Source organism: Anabrus simplex, chromosome 11 (assembly GCF_040414725.1).
Source record: "Anabrus simplex isolate iqAnaSimp1 chromosome 11, ASM4041472v1, whole genome shotgun sequence".
In the NCBI taxonomy this organism is placed as follows: domain Eukaryota; kingdom Metazoa; phylum Arthropoda; class Insecta; order Orthoptera; family Tettigoniidae; genus Anabrus; species Anabrus simplex.
Window position 1 is genome coordinate 130,352,412 of NC_090275.1, and position 19,191 is coordinate 130,371,602.

Here is a 19,191-nt window from a genome sequence, read left to right on the forward strand (position 1 = left end):
TCCAGAGGTGTTCTCGGATACTCTTGGTGTTACTGACCTTATTGAATACAAAATTGAGGTCACGGATTCGATTCCTGTCCGTTTTCCACCTTATAGGCTATCTCCACCTAAAATGAAGGCTCTGAAAGAAATTATCGATCAGATGTTGAAGGATGGTATTATTAGGCCCTCTAAGTCAGCGTATTCTTCGCCTATTTTTCTAGTCCCGAAACCCCAAGGAGGCTTCAGGCCTGTCATTGATTATAGGGCTCTCAATCGGAAGGTGGTGTTACAATCTGTGCCCCTTCCCGACCTTCATTCTTGTTTTTCATGGTTCCGTAAGGCCAAGTTCTTTACTATCTTGGACCTGAATCAGGCCTATAATCAAATTCCCCTTGCCGAAGAGTCTAAACACCTTACAGCGTTTGCCACGGACTGGAACTTATACGAATACAACCGCGTGCCTTTCGGGCTCCCCACGGGAGCGGCTGTACTCACTAGGCTACTAGATAGGGTCTTCTCCGACATCAAATTTGAGTACTTATATCACTACTTGGATGATGTCGTCGTATTTTCAGAGACTTTTGAAGAACATCTAGATCATCTGCGAGAAGTCCTCGATCGCCTTCGTAAGGCTGGGTTAACTGTCAAGTTGTCCAAGGTTGCCTTTGCTAAGCCCTCTATGTCATTCCTAGGGCATATTGTGTCACCTGATGGTGTAGCAGTCGATCATTCTAGAACACAGGCCATCCGTGATTTTAAACCTCCCAAGGACATTAAAGGTATCGCCAGGTTCATTGGTATGGTGAATTTCTTCAGGAAGTTTATTCCTAATTTCGCTAATAGAGCGGCGCCCTTAAACCTTCTTCGTAGGAAAGGCATCAAATTTGAGTGGGGACCTTCTCAACAAGCCGCTTTTGAAGATCTTAAATTAGCTCTCTGTAATGCCCCTGTACTTGCTATGCCTGATTTCTCGAAGAAATTCATCGTCCAAACCGACGCGTCGTCGTCAGCAGTAGCTGCAGTCCTTCTTCAAGAGACTGAACTAGGGAGGCGACCCATCGCCTATGCATCTAGGACTCTATCGGCTCAAGAAGCCAAGTATTCTATCTATGAGCTCGAAGGGTTGGCAGTCTTATTTGCCTTAGAGAAGTTCCGTCTGTATCTGGAACATGTCAAATTCGACCTGGAGACAGATAATCAAGCCTTAAGCTGGGTCTTAGGTAGGCCGCGTCGTACCGGTCGTATAGCCCGTTGGGCCATCCGTATTTCTGCCTTCCAATTCGATGTCAGGCATATCAGAGGTACCGAAAATATTGTTGCTGATGGACTCAGCCGTATGTTTTCCAACGACGTCGAGACCCATGAACCGGTCGATAGTTCATCACCTTCCGAGTCCATACTATCTGATGTTAATGCCATCTTAACTGATGCTCCCATGCTCTTTAGGAATATCGAGAAATACCAACGTGAAGATCCGACGCTGGCTCCGATAATGGAAACCCTTTCTTCTGGGGAACATGTCGTCCCTTATGTTCTGAGGAATGGTGTTCTATGTTGCCCCTCGAGGCATGATAAGATGATGAAAGTTGTCGTTCCAGCTGTTCTTGTACCTATGATCTTCAAGTATTATCATGAGACCCCATTAGGAGGGCATCTGGGAATCTTTAAAACTCGTGAGAAGATTCGTGAAATGTTCATCTGGAAAGGTATGGACGGTGAAATCCGTGAACTAGTGAAGGCTTGCAAACCCTGTTTGCTCAGTAAACCAACCATGTCCACCAAGGTAGGCCTTTTGTCTTCTCATCAAGCGTCGCGCCCCATGGAACACCTGTATATTGATTATGTAGGACCCTTCCCCCAGTCTAAGGGAAATGCTAACAAGTTTATCTTTGTATGCGTAGATGGCTTTACTAGATTTTCCTGGTTATTTCCGACTAAGCTGGCTACCGCTCAGTCTACCATTAATTGCTTAAATTCTATTTTTGCCTCTTTTGGTCCGTGCCAATATATTGTGTCTGATAATGCTAAGGCGTTCACATCTAATCTTTTTCGTAAATTCTGTTTCGACTTGTCCATCTCTCATGTAACGACTTCTGCTTATTACCCTCAACCATCTCTGGCTGAACGGGTTAACCGTAATCTCAGGTCCGCGCTTATTGCCTATCATCATGAAGATCATTCCAGGTGGGAAACGTCCCTGCACTGGTTAGCTTTTACTTTGAATTCGGCGGTTCATGAATCACATAAATTTACTCCAGCCTCTTTGATGTTCAAGTTTGTTCCCAACACGCCGCTCTCTAACCTCTGGTCCCTGAGTGACATTCTACCCGAGACAATAGATCCGGACATCATTAAAGATCTTTGGAAGAAGGCTAAAGCCAATCTTAAAGTGTCTCATGAAAAGGTTAGGGAAAGGTATGATCGTGGACGGAGACCCACCCCTTTGAAGGTAGGTGACCAAATTATGGTCAAGAACTTTGTTCCCGCGGGCAAGCTTGCCCCCAGATTTCATGGGCCTTGTATCATTCTCGATTTTCTTACGCCGGTTACGTTGTTATTAAGTAATCCAGCCACCGAGAGGATATTTAGGGTTCACCTGTCACAGGTGAAACCAGTGTAAATTTTGTGTCAACTTGCTTCATATAATCGTGAAAGGAATATGAAGGTTATATTTTTTTTGAGTTTCTCTTTTAAGGCATTCTGCCCCTTCTATAATATTTTCTATATTTAAGCATTTTTGTAAACTCTCCCCGCTCCGTTAAACTGCCATTCTGTCCTTACCACGGCCATTACCACGCTCCTGTCTCCTGCTATACACACTGTGGCTTGCTCATATTAAATGCCATGGATATCTGCACGCCGCTGGCCCCTCAACCTCTCCACCAAGCCTGTGCCCTCAAAAGATGATGGTCCAACAATATTCTGCCGCCTAGCTTTAATGTTTCAGTGCCCCCGCAGCCGCGCGGCGCCGTGCCGCGACTGGGCTTGAGGATGGGCCCCCTCGACCCCAGCGAGGACGACATGTGCACGGCGAGCCGGAGCTCTCCTCCCGGCCAAGGCTGATGTGCGGCACACGACCTGCTACTTGCCCGCAGCCTGTATATCTTCACCGCGGGCGCGGCGTGTTTCAACACCTCTGCTCCCCTCATAGTGCGGGCGAGCGGTATCTCAGGGTACTTGAGGGGTCCGAGCGGCCTCCTTTGGACGCAAGCTGCAACGGCCGGTCTGGCCATCCAACTTAATCAACATCAACTACATGGACAGTTACTATAAGAGATGACTACACTTGGGAATTCAACAACAAAATCTGGTGGACTTAGAAAATTTTTCCTCGATGTTAAAATTAAAGTTTTCCTTCTCAATTCAACTTCTACAACCTTAAAAACTTAACTTCTCCTGTTACAAGAAAAATTTTGAAACTGAATCAAACCACATTAAGAAAATCTTATAAATTTTTCGGCAATCAATATCCATATCTACATCAAAACTTGGACCTTGTTTTCAAACAAATTTCATGTGTCACCCCTGGAGGAACTTTTGGGGGGGAGGTCTGTACCGGGCGGAACACCTCCACGCCGCTAATTCAAAAGGTGCGCCAGTTGAAACTCCTCTGCTGGAGGAAATCTGAACTTTATTGACGGTATTAATTTTCTACCTTCTCAGAAGATGTCACTACCTGTAAATTTTGAAATTTTAGAACTGTGTCATTTTTGATGTGTTTTTGTTTTGCTTGAAGTAAGAAGTGTGAACTTTCTCTTCTAGAGGACACTACTGAAGAACTACAATAGTGCACCCTAGTGCGAAGAAAAAGAACTGTTCTTTGGAGAAAATTTTATTTCAAAAGTTTGTTCTTTGTTAAATTTCTTTCAGTCATTGGTTAAGTTGGCAATATTACCCCTTTCTTTCCCCTTGTTTTAAATCTAGCCAATCCCGAATTTCTGAAATTAATTTTCCACCAATAATGTGTTTCTTCTTCGTCTTGTGTAGGGGTTTCTCTTTTTTCTCCAATAAAGTGATTGTGGGCGGGTGTTTTCATTCCCCTAACGCCTAGAACCTTCCGCGAGAGTATATAAACTGCTGATTTTAGGGTCTCTGAGCCACTTCTGTTCCATCTTTCAGTGTGTAAAGTACATAGCAGGGGGCGGGTAGCGCCTCTTTCTTCGGCGGCGGTCAACAACAAGGTAATGGCCGATTAATTACTTATTTTCTTGCTTGCTCAGCAGTTTAACTCTCGGGGCGGGTCCGAAGCTTTTTCCATTATGTAACCCTCCTTAAAATGTAAAGAAACTTGTATCTATTTCATCTTTTGAACTGCATATCGGGATAGAGAGTGCTTAACCCTCTCGAGCTCCCAATCATAATGTTTTGAGGTGAACTTATTTTTCTCAACCTATTCTTCGTTAATATAATGTAAATTGTTCTTTTCTGAAGTCACCTCTGTAGTATGGGATTAGCCCTTGTATTAATGGCCTAGTGCCAAGTAGGTTTTAAAAACAAAGTGTATTAGGAGTGCAGATCGCCTCCTCTCAAATTATTATTTTGGAGGTCATGTAATCAACCTTCTTTTCATTTAATAGACCTCAGTAGGTTGGGTATTTTACCCCTGTGTCTATGTCCAGTGAGGACAACTTGAAGGTGGAGTTTGGTGTGGCCTGGGAGAGGCTTAGAGTTGAGAGCGAGTGGCTCTTTTTGAAAATTGAGTGTTGTATGCCTCGTGGAGGCTTTTCAGTGTAATTTGGAGCAAGGGCTCCTAGGCATGAATGGGGTTTTCTGCCCCTCTGTTGAAACTTGTGTTTGGGGTAAAACTGAGCTGATTGCCCAAGCATTGTGAATTCAGGGCGCGAAGCCCAAATCCTGTAAATATTGTAACTACCCTTTGGACTTGCTACTTTGTACCTGCCATGCTTGTTATTTCTTTGTTTTTGAAAAGAAAATATAACCTTGTTAAATTTTACATTTAACTTTAATTCAGTAGTTGGAGACCTATTCACACCCGCACCTTCTTTCACCTCTACCTACCACGGAAAGCTCCGTAACAATAATATTGGCTTTACGTCCCACTAACTACTTATAAGGTTTTCGGGGACGCCGTGATGCCACAATTTGGTTACGCAGGAGTTCTTTTCATCATCATCATCATCTGTTTACCCTCCAGGTTCGGCTTTTCCCTCGGACTTAGCGAGGAATCCCACCTCTACCGCCTCAATGGCTGTGTCCTGGAGCTTCAGACTCTTGGTCGGGGATACAACTGGGGAGAATGACCAGTACCTCGCCCAGGCGGCCTCACCTGCTATGCTGAACAGGGGCCTTGTGGAGGGATGGGAAGATTGGAAGGGATAGACAAGGAAGAGGGAAGGAGGCGGCCGTGGCCTTAGGTTAGGTACCATCCCGGCATTCACCTGGAGGAGAAGTGGGAAACCACGGAAAACCACTTCCAGGAAGGCTGAGGTGGGAATGGAACCCACCTCTACTCAGTTGACCTCCCGAGGCTGAGTGGACCCCGTTCCAGCCCTCTTACCACTTTTCAAATTTCGTGGCAGAGCCGGGAATCGAACCCGGACCTCCGGGGGTGGCAGCTAATCACGCTAACCACTACACCACAGAGGCGGACAGGAGTTCTTTTACGTGTAATTAAATCTACCAACACGAGGCAGACGAATTTGAGCATCTTCAAATATCACCGGACTGAGCCAGAATCGAACCTGCGAAGTTGGGGTCAGAAAGCCAATGCCTCAAACGTCCGAGCCACTCAGCCCGACATGCAATGATAATAGTATTAATTATTTCATAACGAAGTAATTTACAGTCACGGACAATGCCTAAATTATAACATGTTTATATTTAAGAAAATACATAATTATGTTTGTACGTAAGAATGCTATGTGTAATATCGATAAATAGTTAAGGCATTAACTGAGGGGCGTAGTTTCGCACAATAGTAGCGACAAGTTTTAAATTCGTGAGAAAATGCTCTTCCATTTCTCCCGTACCAAGTTCACACTACGCGCTTGTCATTCAATCGGAGGTTCTGTTACATAATTATTTGTGTCTGTACGTAAGAATGCTAGGCCTATTTGTAATATCGCCAAATAACTGAAGTATTAACGGAGGGGCGTAGTTTTTCACATTAATAGCGACAAGTTATAAATTCCTGTAGAAATGCTCGTTCATTTCTCCCGTGCCAAGTTCAAACTACGCGCTTGCAATTCAATCGGAGGTTCTCCGGAGGCAAACGATTGAAAGCGCCCGGAGCCTCCGCTCCGTAAACAACCGCTCCGTTAACAGCGCTATTGTATGTATGTATACGTAGAGGCGGGGAGTGAGTCATGTGAGGTGGAGGGGGTGTCGCATGAGAGGGCGGCAGAGCAGTAGCTGTTGTTGCAGAGGAAATATTATTAGCGGTTGTATAATTAAAAATTCTCATAAAATTATTATTTATATTGAAAAGGGAGAGTAGTTCTCGAATTTTTTCGATTATTGGACTTTTAATTTCTGAAGTATCATTTAAATTTTGATTTCTATTAAAATACTGGTCTAAGAATATGTAAATATTCTCAAACCTGTCATAAGTTTACTTTTATTGACGTATTTCAAGATTTGAAGGTCTTTTTCAATTGTCGTAAAACTGTGGCCAGTCTCTTCCATATGGGTGCTCATGGCGGAATACTTTTTATGTTTCGAAGCGTTGTAGTGTTCAAGGTATCTGGTCAAAAGGCTACGTCCGGTCTGTCCGATATAAGAAAAACCACAATGGGTGCATTTAAGCCTATAGATACCAGAGTTCGAGAATTTATTGTGATTAATATTAACTATATTTGAATTGAAGAATATATTACGGTTCGTATATCGGGTTCTATAAGCAATATTAATATCGTATTTCTTTAGAGGGTTAGTAACTTGAAATAGGCCTGGGTTCGTGTAGGTAAAGGGAGCATATTTCGTTTTTTTAGGCTTGTCCGGAATCAGTTTCGTTGCGTTTTTTAATTTGATCTTGTTGATGATTTTATTAATCATCAAGGGATTATAGCCATTAATTCTGGCCAAATCCTTGATATAGTTTAGTTCTTTTTTGCGATTTTCAGTTGTGAGCGGGATTTTTAATGCTCTATAGACAAGACTAAAAATGCAGCCTGTTTATGAGATTGCGGATGTAAGGAATCGTTTCTTATAGTGATGGGGGCACAAGAAGGCTTTCTAAATATTTGAAAAATGAACTTATTTTTCTCTCTTGAAACGTTTAAATCCCAAAAGTTTAGAGAACCGTTGATCTCGTCTTCCTTAGTGAATTTGACATCATTGTCAATCTCATTAAGGGATGTTAGCACGCTGTGACTATCATTTTTCTGTATATCTATAATGGCAAAAGTGTCATCAAGATACCTTAACCATAAATGAAGACCATTAATATTATTGATTATTTTGTTATTTTCCAAATCATCCATAAAGATATTAGCTAGAATGCCTGAGATCGGGTCACCCATCGCTACGCCCTTTTGATGATATGTTCTATTATTCAAGGTGAAATAGTTATTATTAAGTACAAATTCTAACAGACTGATGAAATTATCTATTTCGCATTTACTAAGGTTATTGTGGTTTAAAAGGTTTGTTTTAATAATCTTGACCGTTTTGCTTACCGGAATATTGGAATACATATTGGTAATGTCATAGGATACCATTATGTGATTATGCTCAAGACTGAATTTCGGTAATTTTTCACAAAACTCAACGAAATTTCTTATATAAGCTGTATTATTGAATTTAAAGTGTTTACTGAGAAAATTATGCAGAAATTTTGAAACTTTGTTCATGCAGTTAATAATAGGGAGTATAGGTACCTCCTTTTTATGGATTTTTGGCAAGGCTTTTGCAGCTGGGAGTTTTGGGTTCATTATTATTAGTTTCTGATATTCGTGTTCTTGTAATAAGAACGGTAGATTCTTCAATAGCTTCTTCAAACTTCGTTGGATTTTGGGGGTGGGATCTTTATTAATAATAGTATAACTGCTATTAGCAAAGAAATCTTCGGTTTTTTAATGTAATCATCTTTATGTAGTAATACTATGGTGGGACCTTTATCAGCTTTAGTGACGATGATATTATTATTATTAATTTTATTTCTTACATCATGTATTTGTTTGCTAAGAGTCAGGTTCGAGGTAGTTTTCAGTTCCTTCGCCAGAAAAGGGAGCTTCTTCTTTATCTCATATTTAATGTCTTTATGCTCTTCTACCGGGAGTTTTTGAATGTTAGATTCGATTTCCGCGACTGTAGTAATCAGATCGTCTGTTTTTTTCGGGTTAGGCCAATTAAATTTCAGCCCTTTATCAAGGAGGGATAGTTCATTATCTGAAAGTCAGTATTAGATAAGTTCACTGTTGTAGAAAAATGATTTAAGCCAGTGCAGGGTGGGGGGGGGGTATTTTTACTGTTAACATTACTCAGTTTGTTCTCAGTGTTATGCAATTGTATCAGTTTATTGTCTAATGTTGTCTGTTTCTTGTGCACTATGTCATATACCTTTTCATTGACAAACCTAGAGTATAAACTCCATTCTAATGGGGACATACTAGAGGATATTTCAAGATGCGTCTTATAAAGCTGTAGTTTTAGGAACGATTTCTTTAATGCGCCTTGATTTCGTTTTTTAACCAAAATTCATTAACTTTCTTTTGAGTTCTACATGAATGAGGAGCCGAAAAGTTTTTTCTTTGAAGGTGTTTTAGAAATTTGGGAATTAGTCCATGCTTCATATATTCTTTTAACAATTTTCATCACTTAAGTTCAGGGCCCTTACCTAGTCTTTGTACATTAACGGCTGATGATGTTCGCTATGCCGAACGAAACATGTTCCGTTATTTAAGACACCTCATGATTGTGTTATAATTCAATGAGTGTATTATATTGCATTGAGTAGGTGGTTGTTAATAAAAGAATTTTATAATTTTAACCTGCATATATTGTCAAACCTTTTTCTAAAAGCTTATTGTGATTTGAACATATAGATATCATTAGTTTCGAGACTGATGGTTGACTTACCTTGTAAGAGTTGACAAAATAAGAGTCGTCAAGAGATGGCAGGGTCACGCTGTGGATGACCTTCTTCTTCATGTCTATCGTGAGGAAGTGTGCTAGAGTGAGGTTTGCCATTGTTCCTTCTTGTGATGCTGCAGACAGAGACTCACTCTTTAGGAAAAATTGTTAAACATCACACATTATTTTTATTTTATTCAAAATTTGCATTAATTTTAACAGAATTTGGTAGATGTGTAATTTTGATAGCTTTTCAGTGATATTATGGCACATCTTAAAAGATTTTGGAAATTTTACAGATAATTTTGCATCTAAATCAATTACTGAAGGACAATATTAAAGAAAACCTTTTTATCATATCAACTGTTAATAAAATAGGCACAACAACAACAAATTAAAAATATGTACAGAAATTTTGGATGTAAAATATACAGAAAATAAACATTTTGCAAGAATTAGATTTTCAAAAATAAAATCAAAATCACTTTATTTGCAAATGAGGTGTCTACCTCGGTCACAAATGGTACACTAAAATACATTATTATCAAGGACTAAATTTTAAATTAACAAGAGAAGAAGACATTTTCCTAGAATAAAGTATTACACAATTTACACTAAGAATGTTTTCTATAAAACACACAGCTCACCCTTACAGAGTGTGGATTACAACTGCTATAAGATTTACATTTGCATTGCATTTATTTATTTATTTTCATTTTTATCCCATTTTGGAACTTAAGTAGCATAACGACCTGCTGCATCTTAACCAAAGCCCTTTTTGCCACCCCTTTTCAGAGTTCCTGAAGGATCTTCACAGCTACTGTAAAGGTCGCAGGGCCCTCGAAGTCCCCACTGTACTTCACCCCTACAGGCAGTCCCCTACTTGGGCTGTCCAAACTCCATGGACCAGGGGATGGAATTAATTTATTCACAAAAAATTTTTGTTTACAGTAACCTACACAGGTCGAATGACCTCTAACATTTCTTTTCTCTGTTGCTGTTTATTCTCTTCTTGAATATCTGTACAGATTTTGGAAAAGGATCAAACACTACCCCTGGTAAACTGTTCCACTCCTTCACGCCCTTCCCAATGAAAGAAAATTTACCCCAATCGCTTCTGCTAAAATTCCTTCTAATTTTATATTTGTGGTCAGTCCTGCCGATATAATTATTTTCCAACTAAAGCCTCTCACAGATTTCTCCCCATGCTTCCTCTCCTGTATAGGCTCTATATAATCCTATAAGTCTAGTTTCCTCCCTTCTCTTACTTAAAGTTTCCCACCCAAGTTTCTCTAACATTTCTGATATTCCTAAAATCCCGTTACAAATCTTGCTGCTTTCCTCTGTACACCATCTGTTTCTTTTATTAGGTATTCCTGGTGAGGATCCCAAACACTGTTTGATATTCCAATAATGGACGAACCATACATAAGTAACTTTACTCTTTTAGCTCTTTGTTGTATTCTTTAAGTACTGTCATTATGACATGTAACGATCTGTATGTTTTTCCAACAATGTCATCAACATGACCCTTCCAATGCAAATTACTTTCAAATCTCACACCTAAGTATTTGCATTTGCACTTGGGATAATTACCTCATCCAAAGTATACTTAAATTCAGTTTTAAAGCTTGTGTTTGTAAAAGTTGTAACAGTTGATTTGCCTCCATTAACCTTCATATTATTTTCTTCAACCCATTGTTGGATACTGTAAAGGTTCCTTTGTAATTCTGAACAATCCTCAATGTTATTATTCCCCTATAAACAATTATGTCATCTGCATACAATCTTACTTTTCGTGTTATATCACAAGAAAAAATGTACTAATTAATCCAAAAAAGTTTCAGTTCAAACTACACAATTGTTAAAAATTGATTTAGTATAGAACAAATTGTCTCTTTCTCCCAATTTGTAGTATTTTAAAAATAAAAACAGTTCATAACAAAAGTACTTCATTGGATGAGTTCAATAGACATTCATTTTTTGCAAATTTGGAATGAAATTTAGGGCTCTTACATAAGAGTCAACTTCAAAAATTAGCGCACTGATTTATTTTCTTCTCTAAGTTAACTGCAACAAAATACATAAAAATAATAATTAGATGTGCAGAAAACATGTTTTCTTGTTTTTTGTCTCCGCTCTGAACTTCAAGGCTTCTGTTAAGTTGTAAGAACACTTTCACCCTCTCCTCCAAAGTATTTTGTTTTGTACTTTAATTTGACCTCCTTGTTTTCCTTATTGTATAATGGAACTATTTTAGCATCTCTACCATTAGTTGACTGGTTTTGTTCTAGAAATATGCTCATATTATTCATTTAAAATGGTATCAGTTTTTCACAAAATACAAACCCTCAGTATTTCAAATTTGATTGCTGTCATTTCTCGATGGATGAGTTCCTTTTTCTTTTTTTAAAGACTGAATTTCTTATTATAATTTAGGTGGGTATTTTGATGCACCTTCACCCAATACCCCCTGCCTTCGCTACAGGGCTGAGTGAACTGGAAGACAATAAATTCTAATAAGAGCTTTCCTGGGAATACCACCATAAAGATAATTTCCCCTGTGAAATTTTCATCTGTAAACAAACCTTTTCTTCTCTTGGAGGTGTAAGATGTTCTTCCATTCACGAACTTAGTAGCAATAAGAGATACAAAAACAGCCCTTCAATTCCAGATGTCCAACATCCAGGTGGATGCGATCTGTTAAGTGCCTATATGGAAGGACGTGTTCTGTCCTGTGTTTTGTGTCACCAGGTACTGTAGCGCGCTATATCCGTGGCCGCTCAGTTAGTCATTCAGTCTTGGTGCACTCATGTGTATTACGACTTACAAAGACACCCAGTCCTCCAGTTAGATACAGATTAAACCCTTGGCCTGATCTAGAATCGAATCTGGGACACTCTAAACTGAAGCCACTTTGATGACTTTTCCAGCAAAAGAGCTAAGCAAAACTAAATAAAATGTATTTTCTTAGACTTACGGATTGACGACTTACCAACAGTGATCCTGGCACCCACACTCTCCAGCATGAGGAACAGGTCAGACGGGAAGTCGTGTACTTGGTGCTTCATGAACAAGTTACCTGCCATGGTTCCTGTCTGTGAACAGCAAAACAGAGCTTCTGTAATAATATTAATAATGATCATGATGATGATGATAATAATAATGTGTTTGAGTCATCAGTCCATAGACTGGTTTGATGCAGCTGTCCATGCCACCCTATCCTGTGCTAAACTTTTCATTTCCACGTTACTACTGCATCCTACACCTGCTCTAATCTGCTTGTCATATTTATACCTTGGTCTACCCCTACAGTTCTTACCACCTGAACTTCCTTCAAAAACCGATTGAACAAGTCCTGGGTGTCTTAAGATGTGTCTTACCGGGCGAGCTGGCCGTGCGGTTAGGAGCGTACCGCTGTGAGCTTGCATTCGGGAGACAGTGGGTTCGAATCCCACTGTCAGCAAACCTGAAGATGGTTTTCCGTGGTTTCCCATTTTCACACCAGGAAAATGCTGGGGCTGTACCTTAATTAAGGCCACAGCCACTTCCTTCCAACTCCTAGGCCTTTCCTCTCCCATCGTTGCCATAAGACCTATCTATGTTGGTGCGACGTTAAGCCACTAGCAAAAAAAAAGATGTGTCCTATCATTCTATCTCATTCTTCTCGTTAAATTTAGCCAAATCGATTTCCTCTCGCCAATTCGATTCAGTAGCTCTTCATTCGTGACCCGATGTATCCATCTCACCTTCAGCATTCTTCTGTAACACCACATTTCAAAAGCTTCTATTCTCTTTCTTTCTGAGCTAGTTATCGTCCATGATTCACTTCCATACAATGCCACACTCCACACGAAAGTCTTCAAAAACATCTTTCTAATTCCTGTATCAATGTTTGAAGTGAGCAAATTTCTTTTCCTAAGAAAGCTCTTCCTGGCTTGTGCTAGTCTGCATTTTATGTCCTCCTTACTTCTGCCATCGTTAGTTATTTTACTACCCAAGTAACAATATTCATCTACTTCCTTTAAGACTTCATTTCCTAATCTAATATTTCCTGCATCACCTGCCTTCATTCGACTGCACTCCATTACTTTTGTTTTGGACTTATTTATTTTCATCTTGTACTCCTTACCCAAGACCTCGTCCATACCATTCAGCAACTTCTCGAGATCTCCTGAAGTCTCAGATAAAATAACAATATCATCGGCAAATCTCAAGGTTTTGATTTCCTCTCCTTGGATTGTGATTCCCTTTCCAAATTTCTCTTTGATTTCCTTTACTGCCTGTTCTATGTAAACATTGAAAAGGAGGGGGGACAAACTGCAGCCTTGCCTCACTCCTTTCTGGATTGGTGCTTCCGTTTCAAAGCCCTCGATTCTTATCACTGCAGACTGATTTTTATACAGATTGTAGATAATTCTTTGTTCTCGGTATCTGATCCCAATCACCTTCAGAATATTAAATAGCTTAGTCCAATCAACATTATCAAATGCCTTTTCTAGATCTACAAATGCCATGTACGTGGGCTTGTCCTTCTTGATTCGATCCTCTAAGATCAGACGTAAAGTCAGTGCTTCACGGGTTCCTACATTTCTTCTGAAGCCAAATTGATCTTCTCCCAACTCCGCTTCAACTTGTTTTTCCATTCTTCTGTAAATATACGTGTTAAAATTTTGGAGGCATGAGATACTAAACTAATGGTGCGATAGTTTTCACACCTGTCAGCACCGGCTTTCTTGGGAATAGGTATAACAACATTCTGCCAAAAATCGGATGGGACTTCTCCTGTCTCATACATCTTACACACTAAATGGAATAACCTTGCCATGCTGGTTTCTCCTAAAGCAGTCAGTAATTCAGAGGGAATGTCATCAATTCCAGGTGCCTTGTTCTTATTTAGGTCACTCACAGCTCTGTCAAACTCTGACCTCAAAATTGGGTCTCCCATTTCATTAGCATCAATAGCCTCTTCTTGCTCCTGAACCAAATTCTCTACATCTTCACCTTGATACAATTGCTGGATATGTTGCTGCCATCTTTCTGCTTTGTCTTCTTTCCCTAGAAGTGGTTTTCCATCTGAGCTCTTAATATTCATACACCTAGATTTCCTTTCCCCAAAGGTTTCCTTGATTTTCCTGTATGCAGCATCTACCTTTCCCAGGACCATACAACCTTCGACATCCTTGCACTTCTCCTTCAGCCAGTCTTCCTTAGCTACCTTGCACTTTCTATCCATTTGATTCTTTAATCGCCTGTATTCATTTCTGCCCTCTTCATTTCTATCATTCTTGTATTTTCGTCGTTCATCAATCAAGGATAGTATCTCCTGAGTTATCCACTGATTCTTAGTTGATCTTTTCTTCCTTCCTAACATTTCTTCAGCAGCCCTACTGACTTCATTTTTCTTGACTCTCCACTCTTCCTCTATTGTGTTTTCTTCAGCCTTTTCATTTAGTCCTTGTGCAACATGTTCCTTGAAACAATCCCTTACACTCTTTTCTTTCAACTTGTCTGGATCCCATCTTTTTGCATTCTTTCCTTTCTTCAATTTCTTGAGCTTCAGATGGCATTTCATGACCAACAAGTTGTGGTCAGAGTCCACGTCTGCTCCTGGGAAAGTTTTGCAATCCACACCTGGTTTCTGAATCTCTGCCTAATCATAATGAAGTCTATTTGATACCTTCCAGTGTCTCCAGGTCTCGTCCACGTATAAAGCCGTCGTTTGTGATGTTTGAACCAAGTATTGGCAAGGACTAAATTATGGTCAGTGCAGAATTCAACCAGCCGACTTCCTCTTTCATTCCCTTATCCCAATCCGTATTCTCCTACTGTATTACCTTCACTTCCTTGGCCTACCACTGCATTCCAGTCTCCCATCACAATTAGATTCTCGTCACCTTTTACATATTGTATTAAATCTTCTATCTCTTCATATGTTGTTTCGATTTCCTCATCATCGCTGAGCTAGTAGGCATATAGACCTGCACTATTGTGGTGATCATTGGTTTGGTGTCTATCTTGACGACAATAATTCTTTCACTATGCTGGTCGTTGTAGCTTACCCGCTGCCCTATTTTCTTATTCATTATTAAACCAACTCCTGTATTTCCTCTGTTTGATTTTGTGTTGATAATTCGGTAGTCGCCTGACCAAAAATCCTGTTTTTCCTGCCAACGTACTTCACTTATACCAACTACATCTAACTTTAGTCTATCCATCTCCCTTTTCAGATTCTCTAATCTACCACAATGATTCAAACTTCTTATATTCCACGCTCCGACTCGCAGAATGTCAGTATCCATCTTCCTGATGAATGGGGGTCTAGTTTACCTCCGGAATATTTTACCCGGGAGGAAGCCATCGTCAGTACATCATTCATACAGAGAGAGCTGCATGTCCTCGGGAGTTAGTTACGGCTGTAGTTTCCCGTTGCTTTCAGCCGTGTAGCAGTATCAACACAGCTAAGCCATGTTGCGTATTATTACAAGGCCGTATCAGTCAATCATCTAGACTGCCGCCCTTGCAACTACCGAAAGTCTGCTACCCCCCTTTCGATGAACCATTCGTTAGTCTGGTCTCTCAACAAATACCCATCCGATATGGTTGCAACTGCGCCTCGGCTACCTGCTTCATTGGGACACGCAAGCCTCCCCACCGCGGCAAGGTCACATGGTTCGCAGGGGAGGGATAATGATAATAATAATAATAATAATAATAATAATAATAATAATCATAATCTGCCTCCAGGAGGAGGGCGCAGAGCTGAATGCGGTATAGTACGCAACCCCCCACGTGTGGAGGGCAGCTATGACAGACCAACCAGGTTGTGGTGGGTCTGTAGAAATCACCGCATGACAATGTGACAGGGCGAGTGTCTGTACTTTGTTTTAAAAGTGTAAAAGTGCTACCATACACGACATATACCTGCCTCACTTACCTCTCTTCATAAATTGCCGTGGATGGTCTAAAACGAATTAAATCAGTTTGGAGCTGGACCCGTGCATAGACAAAAGGGGAGCAAAATGTCAGAAAGGCAAGAACCCGCAACCCCCATGAATGAAAGAATGGATCAAAAGAAAAATGGGGTATATTAACAACGCACACAATATTAAAACGAAAGCAAAAATAGGAAGCTGCATTAAAAATTACTTACATAACTGCAGAACATCAAGCAGGATCCCGTTACATGGCGATGTGACGTGTAACACGTTATCGAAGGAATCAGGAAATGGAACCACGAGAGGGATAATGCGGACCGCACACATATCAACAGTTAGCAACACCGCGCTCCAGACGAGCGTCCACTCGACAGTAGCGCGTCACAATGTCAAAGCAAAGCCTGATGGAACCTCAAGTCTAATAATGGTCCGTTATTGGACATGCTAACTCATTCCTGCTTGCCAGCTTTTCGCCCCTGTGTGCTAAGTTGGGCTTGTCAGTTGGTACTTCACACACCCACCAAGACGCATGGCTAGTGCATACTGTGGAGCCACTATAAGAGACTTTGTCTCCTTACCAACTTAGCACCCGGGGGCGAAACGTTCTAGGAGTTAGCTGGAAAATTTATAATGGCGAATAACGGACTATTTATATAGGTATTATAAAGCACAGCCTTCCAGAGGAGCAGAAGGAGAATGAAGAAGATGTTGCCACAGTTACAAAAACAAAAACTAATCGCCGACAAGGGAGGAGATAATGGCCCAAACTAAAACAAAAGAAAGAAAAATTAAAATCACGAGATACAAAGAGTACTATAAACAGTACACACACGTATGAACAGGAAGAGAGATCCAATATAAAATCGACAAAGACCAGGCTGGTGTGTTAAGGCATGCAACGTATATTTACGTGCAGGATATCATGGACTCACGAGCTTGATTCGAACCCCACAGATACAATGCTGGACCGCCGCAAAAATAGGCAAGGCTGATCCAAATATAATTTTAGCAATCACAACTTTCGTTGACCCGCTACCCGGGACATCCAAATTGCCTCACGTGGACAAACATGGATTAAGCCCCGTAGCGTCAAATCATACAATATACAAATGCTCAGCCATGATTCAAAACGACGAAGAAACAGAAGCACATGGTCTCAAAACCCAAAAACACAGAGGTCCAAACAAACAGATGGGTAGATACTACCCCGTTTATTTTCGAGCTAAGCCCAGCTAGTGAGCGAGAGATCCCAGGGTGGACCATTCATTCATGGCTTCTGTTTTTAGAGGCATTTAACGGAATAAGGGTGACGACTAAACAAAAAAGAAATTTAAAAACAACATTCTGACATTTATTGACACAAGCATCATTGAAGAACAAAATATCCTTGCTGAGATTAAATACAATGCTCTTTCATGATGTCTGATCTTCCTGTAGGTATTTACAATCGATCAAAATAATCTTCATCCTCCAGCTCTTTGGTTAAATTTCTGGAATAAAAATTAACAAAAAGATTAGGCCTTTACTGCCTTTTAAAAGAAAAATGTTTTGAATGAAAATATCCTGGGCCTTCTATAACTATTTACAAAAAATTATCAGGCAGCTGTCTCGCACATCATTCCATAACCAAATTAAACTGAATTTTCCCTGAATTTATACGATTTCAACACGTGGTTACTGTTGGATACTGATATATTTCGTTAACTAAGGTATTCAACGTCCATTAATGACATCAGTAGAAATTCTGATGGAAAATCTGAGTTGACTCCAAGATCATAATGAATTAATTATTATTTTCCAACATTATCTGGGTAACATTTACTTTGATCATCACACGGTCGTGTTTACAAATTGGTGTATTTCATTAAATAATTCTCACTGGAATCATGACACACATTTTTTGAATTAATTAATTAATCAATTAATTATTATCATTATTACTCGTTATCTCCTAAAATCAAATTAATTATGCAGTTTGTGGACATTTAAATTTTAATTGCATAGTATTTAAAGTTTCAAATCAGTTTGAAAATATTTGAAAATTTAAATATAAATGCACTGAAAATGACTTAGTTAGTCAAGGATTAATTTATAAATCGTTTGCCTTTGCTGGAAATGAACTAGACGATCTTTCGTCTAAATCTGTGGCAAATGCAAATTAAATCCTAGCCTGGTCTTACTCGACGTTAGCGAATTGTTCCTTAAAGTACACTAAATAAATCGTCATGGTGGCAAATCAACGTTGAAAGTAATCCGTGCCGTCGCGATGAACGCACGGCCAGATTAAAATACACTGAATAATTGAAAACATGAAAATATTCCTAATTACAACACACACACACACAGACACATTCACACAAGGTAACACGTATTTTATGTACACAATATTTACAACGAATCCTGCCATTACAAATTAATTAATTATTTTCAGCATGGCCACGTCAATAATATCCGGAAGATGAACTGAAGTCAATTAGTGGCCAGTGATCGAACTAGTGATGTCACTTGAAATGAAATACTCTTTAAATAGCAACGGAAGATCCATCTAAATTTCAGAGATTAATTTGAAGATTCTAGTAGAGTTCAATAATCATCACCACCAACTGTGGCGTTCCTGAGCCTTACTCCCTATTAATGAAATGAATTCAACACGTGCTCCACTTTATTAAATTCACATTGTGCTCCCAAAGACACAAGCAACAAATTATTCAATAATAAATTATTCAACTAATATCCCGCAGGATTGCCAATATTGCAGGCGCAATCATGAATTGAGCACATTAAATATCATAAAAGAAAATCTAAGACAATTTATAGCCCATGACCGTTTAATTACATTCTTAACCCGCTCTTCTAATTAAATTTAGTATTATTTTTAGTGATTATTAGGTCTATCAGTCCTCCTGAATGTTGTGAAATTAGATGACTCGATCCTAAAGAAATGTAAGTGAACTTAGATGACACTAAATTAGACACTATCTCACAAAAAGTACGTATAACTCATACCACGATATTTCCAACATCACACGTAAGCAAATGAAGTTTATCGCGTGCTCAGTGATTTTAGTATGTCTAAATCCTACGTATGAAAATTCATTCAAAGTCAGACTACAACAGCTAGTCTAATAGATTTCAAATTTCACTCACACATATGTAACTCAACTACCATGACACCTCAAGAAATGAAAATGAAAGTAACTCAATCTACTATAAAACTAATAGAACTACGATCTAGAGA

The 19,191-nt window shown here is 39.6% G+C and overlaps 1 protein-coding gene across 5 annotated transcripts in view; it reads right to left on the reverse strand.

Moving 5' to 3' along the window:
* The window catches only part of LOC136883355 (uncharacterized), a 647,239-nt gene that overhangs the window by 322,958 nt on the left and 305,090 nt on the right, over positions 1–19,191 (reverse strand). For all 5 annotated transcript variants that reach the window (XR_010861242.2, XM_068229694.1, XM_067155608.2 and 2 more), the window contains 2 exons: positions 12,011–12,113; positions 9,022–9,149 (listed from right to left, as the gene is read on the reverse strand). Coding sequence is in view for 4 of the 5 variants with exons in the window: in XM_068229694.1 (XP_068085795.1) it covers positions 9,022–9,149; positions 12,011–12,113 (231 nt within the window). In the remaining variant the exon portion in view is untranslated. The remainder of the gene's footprint in view (positions 1–9,021; positions 9,150–12,010; positions 12,114–19,191) is intronic.